The sequence below is a fragment of the Octopus bimaculoides genome, chromosome 4 (genome assembly GCF_001194135.2).
Source record: "Octopus bimaculoides isolate UCB-OBI-ISO-001 chromosome 4, ASM119413v2, whole genome shotgun sequence".
Classification (NCBI taxonomy): domain Eukaryota; kingdom Metazoa; phylum Mollusca; class Cephalopoda; order Octopoda; family Octopodidae; genus Octopus; species Octopus bimaculoides.
Window position 1 is genome coordinate 11,592,468 of NC_068984.1, and position 4,249 is coordinate 11,596,716.

General features: G+C 34.0%; 1 protein-coding gene across 1 annotated transcript in view; it reads left to right on the forward strand.

The window, feature by feature from the left end:
* The window catches only part of LOC106872188 (cryptochrome-1), a 17,024-nt gene extending 12,781 nt beyond the window's left edge, over nucleotides 1-4,243 (forward strand). Inside the window, exon 2 of the mRNA XM_014919086.2 lies at nucleotides 22-4,243. Coding sequence (XP_014774572.1) covers nucleotides 29-1,660 — 1,632 coding nt within the window. The 5' untranslated portion in view covers nucleotides 22-28 and the 3' untranslated portion in view covers nucleotides 1,661-4,243. The remainder of the gene's footprint in view (nucleotides 1-21) is intronic.
* Nucleotides 4,244-4,249: the final 6 nt, after the last annotated feature.

A 4,249-nucleotide genomic window follows, 5' to 3' on the forward strand; every position in this document is an offset into this window, starting at 1 on the left:
TTATTTGTTTTTATATTTCAGATCAATAATGTCAGTGAAGGATTGCAATGGCGTGATGAAACACGAGAAGAAAAAAAAGATAGCTGTTCACTGGTTCCGGCATGGACAACGTCTTCATGATAATCCTGCTCTTGTGAATGCCCTGAAAGACTGTGATGAATTCTACCCAGTCTTTATCTTCGATGGAGAAGTTGCTGGTACAAAACTGTGTGGTTTTAATAGATGGCGATTTCTATTAGAAAATCTGAAAGATCTGGATGAATCATTTGCTGAATATGGTGGGAGGCTGTATACTTTCCAAGGCAAACCTGTTGAAGTTTTTAAGAATCTTCAGAAAGAATGGGGTATTACTCACATCACTGCTGAAATTGATCCTGAACCAATATGGCAGGAAAGGGATGATGCAGTGAAAGAATTTTGTCAGAAATCAGGTATCGAGTGTGATTTTTTCACTTCTCATACTCTGTGGGATCCAAAACTTTTACTGAAAAAGAATGGAGGGACACCTCCACTGACCTTTGAATTATTTCAGCTTGTTACTTCTTCTCTTGGACCACCTCTTCGCCCACTTGATACCCCAACTTTTGAGGGAGTTAAAATGCCACTACCTGAAAACCATGAGAAATTTGCTGTACCAACATTAAAATCACTTGGTATTGATCCTGAGTTTGAAGAACAGAAAAGCCCCATCAACGTTTTTATTGGTGGTGAAAAACGTGCTCTTGTACTACTTAAAGCACGTTTAGAAAAAGAAGCCCAAAGTTTCCGCCATGGCCAATGCTTGCCAAACCATCAAGAGCAACCGGAACTGCTGGCCAGAGCTGTCAGTTTAAGTCCTTATCTCCGCTTTGGTTGTGTCTCAATCCGTAAAACTTATTGGGATATATGTGATACTTATAAAAGGATCAAGAAGGTTGAGGCTCCAAATGAGATTGTTTGCCAACTTTATTGGAGAGAGTATTTCTATATTATGTCTATTGATAACATCAATTTTGATAAAATTGAGAACAACCCTTATTGTCTGAAAATCAACTGGCAATATAATGAGGAGTTTTTGAAGAAATGGGAAATGGGACAAACTGGTTACCCATGGATTGATGCAATCATGAATCAGTTACGCTTTGAAGGCTGGAATCATCATGTTGGTCGTCATGCAGTGTCTTGTTTCTTGACAAGAGGTGATCTTTGGGTGAGTTGGGAAGATGGTTTAAAACTTTTTCTGAAATATCAGTTGGATGCAGATTGGTCAGTTTGTGCTGGAAATTGGATGTGGGTGTCCAGTTCAGCTTTTGAGAAAGCTCTTCAGTGTCCTACCTGCTACTCTCCTGTTGTGTATGGTATGCGGATGGACAGAAATGGAGATTTTGTGAAAACCTACGTTCCCGTCTTAAAAGACATGCCACTTAAATATTTATTCTGTCCATGGAAAGCACCTTTGGAAATTCAAGAGAAAGCTAATTGTATTATTGGCAAAGATTACCCTGAACCAATCGTTATGCATCGTGATGCCTCCAAACAAAACATGACCAAGATGTATAAAGTAAAGGAACATTTGTTACACCAAGACGTACCTCATTGTGGTCCAACCAATGAAACAGAAGTTTGGAAATTTGCCTGGCTCCCACCAATTGAACACCACGATCTGGCTCACAATATTTAGTCATATTTTTGTAACGACTTCAAGTGATTTTATTAAACTGTGTTGTTACTGTTAGTTTCTCGATTATAATCTGTAGTAAAATAAACATTAGTGGCCAAGACAGCACTAACAGATTTGTCAGAATGAAAGTAACTATGCACTTATTCTTTTCTAAAACAATTTGTTTTCTTGTTGATTGGTTAAATACAAGTGTTTGTTATATTTGTTTAATATTCTAGTTATAATCATCTTGTGTATATTATTGGGTGGGGGGAAAAAAAAAAAAGACCCATTTCACTCTCTAATGAAGGGCTTTACTTGGAACAATGTTCTCATATCACCACAACATATAAATTTAATTTTATTATGTTGACTTAAGATTTATATCTTAGACATTTGTTATGTATTGTAAAATATTGTAAAGTAGCTTACTGAGAAAAAGCATTGGCAGAAAGAATTTGTAATTGCTTCTTGTCACTAGTTTGAGATTTCTTAACATGAAAGGTTTTGAGACACAATGCATAGTCACAGCCTGTGTCAATTCATGCAATTCATGCAACTCCTGCAGCTTATGTGTAGCCCATGCTAATTGTATGCTAAAGAAGGGCTAAAAACCTATAATGTATGTTGGACCATTCGACTGTCTAAGTTTTCAATTGGCTACTGAATAGCATCAGGTTATTTAAGTAGAACTGACTGGAGATATTAATAATGAAAAATAAAATATTTTAAAATTCATTTTTACAACTGATCACTTATTTGATTTAGATACCTTCATAAATTGTTAGCACAGATATTTTACCCATGGATTCTTGAGACAGCAAACTGGCAGGGTCATTAAAGCATTAGCTGAAATACCTTGTGTTAGTTTTTCTGGCTCTTTTCCTTCTAAGTTCAAATCAGTCCTGCCTCAGCTACATTGGGTGGCAGATAGATAAACTCATATTTTGGTGAGTAGTCTACTTGCTCTCCTGCACCATTTCTTAATCATTAGGACATTAAAAACAAAATCTAATTTTTATCCTCCATAAAATTTCTTTCATTAGATTTCAGACAATAATTTTAATATTTTTCCCCATTCTCACCAGTTTAAGGTTGCTGTTTGTAGTTTAGTGGTTAGATAATTTTATTTGTTATTTCCATATGATTTTTACAAAAGACATGATCTGTGTCAGACAACACGCTATAGTCTTGCAAGGCAAAAAAGAAAAAATAAACAAGTAGTTATTTAGCTGCACAATGCTTTCACATTCTTTTAGTTCATTTCCTCATTCTCATAAGAAATGTTATGTTCATTGTTGTGATTTTGTTCTTTATTTAGTATAAAAAATAATGGTAGGATTGTTTCTGAAAGAAATTACAAGTTAAGAGAATAATTTGTGTTCAAAACACTGGCAGTTTGTAAACCAGTTACCATCAGTCATATAGAAAAACACTAGCATTATTGCACATATTTCCAACTATTCTCATTTTGCACAGAAATTATAGAGTATTATTTTAAATATGCTAATTTTCATGCTTATTCTTCATTTCTTTGGCAAATTACGGTGAGTGTATGCTTTGTTGAGGAGGTATGATAATACTAAAACATACCTGAAGTTGTGTCTCATATTTGTCAAAATTATTAAAATGATATTAATCATTGAGCTAATATTGTTTTTTTCTCGCTGCCTATTTATTTCTAATTAGCTTTCTGGTACTCATTTCATTAAACACTTCAACACTAATTTAATTCTGTTTTAAATTTATCACCAAAGTATGCTAATCAGAGTGCCAGTTTAAAGTCATTGTATGTTCCTAGAAACCAGTCATCACTTTCTATATACTTTTGGCATTTAAACTACTGCATTGCTTTTCTTGCTCTGTTACCAGTAATCGGAAAAGCTTTCTGCATTACCCAGTGTCAAGATACAAAATATTGGCTCTTAATTTTAGTGGAGGCCAATCCTTTATGCACTTGTAATGCATTTCTTGTATAAAGCTATAAGAGTTATGTTATCTGATGTCTCCAACACTCTCTCCTCTCCTTTTATCTCATAATGATGAGTACACAGCTCTATCATTATGGTATTGAGTAAATGAGGGAGACTGTTCTCATGGATGTCAGTCTGTCATGGGTCACATTTTTAGAATATACACAGCTAAGGGGACTGAGGTCCAGAGGCATAAATGATCAGATTTAAACTAAAACTCCATGATCTAATCGTCAAAAAACTTTATTCACTTGGAATAATCATATTAATCATCTCATAAGATCCTAATTTATATTTTGCTACATCATTAGAACATGTGATATGCTCTGGTAGTAGTTATTGTAAGGGAGGTCATCACTTTTAGATTAATCATGATGAGGTTAGAAGTTTGAAATTTAAATTGAAAAGTAATGAAGAAGCAGAGTATACATATTTAATTTTTTCTCTCTCGTTACATTAATCTTAAATATTCTAATCATAGGTAGCCATGTATAGTGCCATTTCATCCTTATTTGAAATCATCAGCATGACATAACTCAATTACACTACATTAGGCTTTACATCAAAATTCAATATGACTGAAATTTTGAAAACATTTTTTTCCTGTTAATTATATACTACTACTACTACTACTACT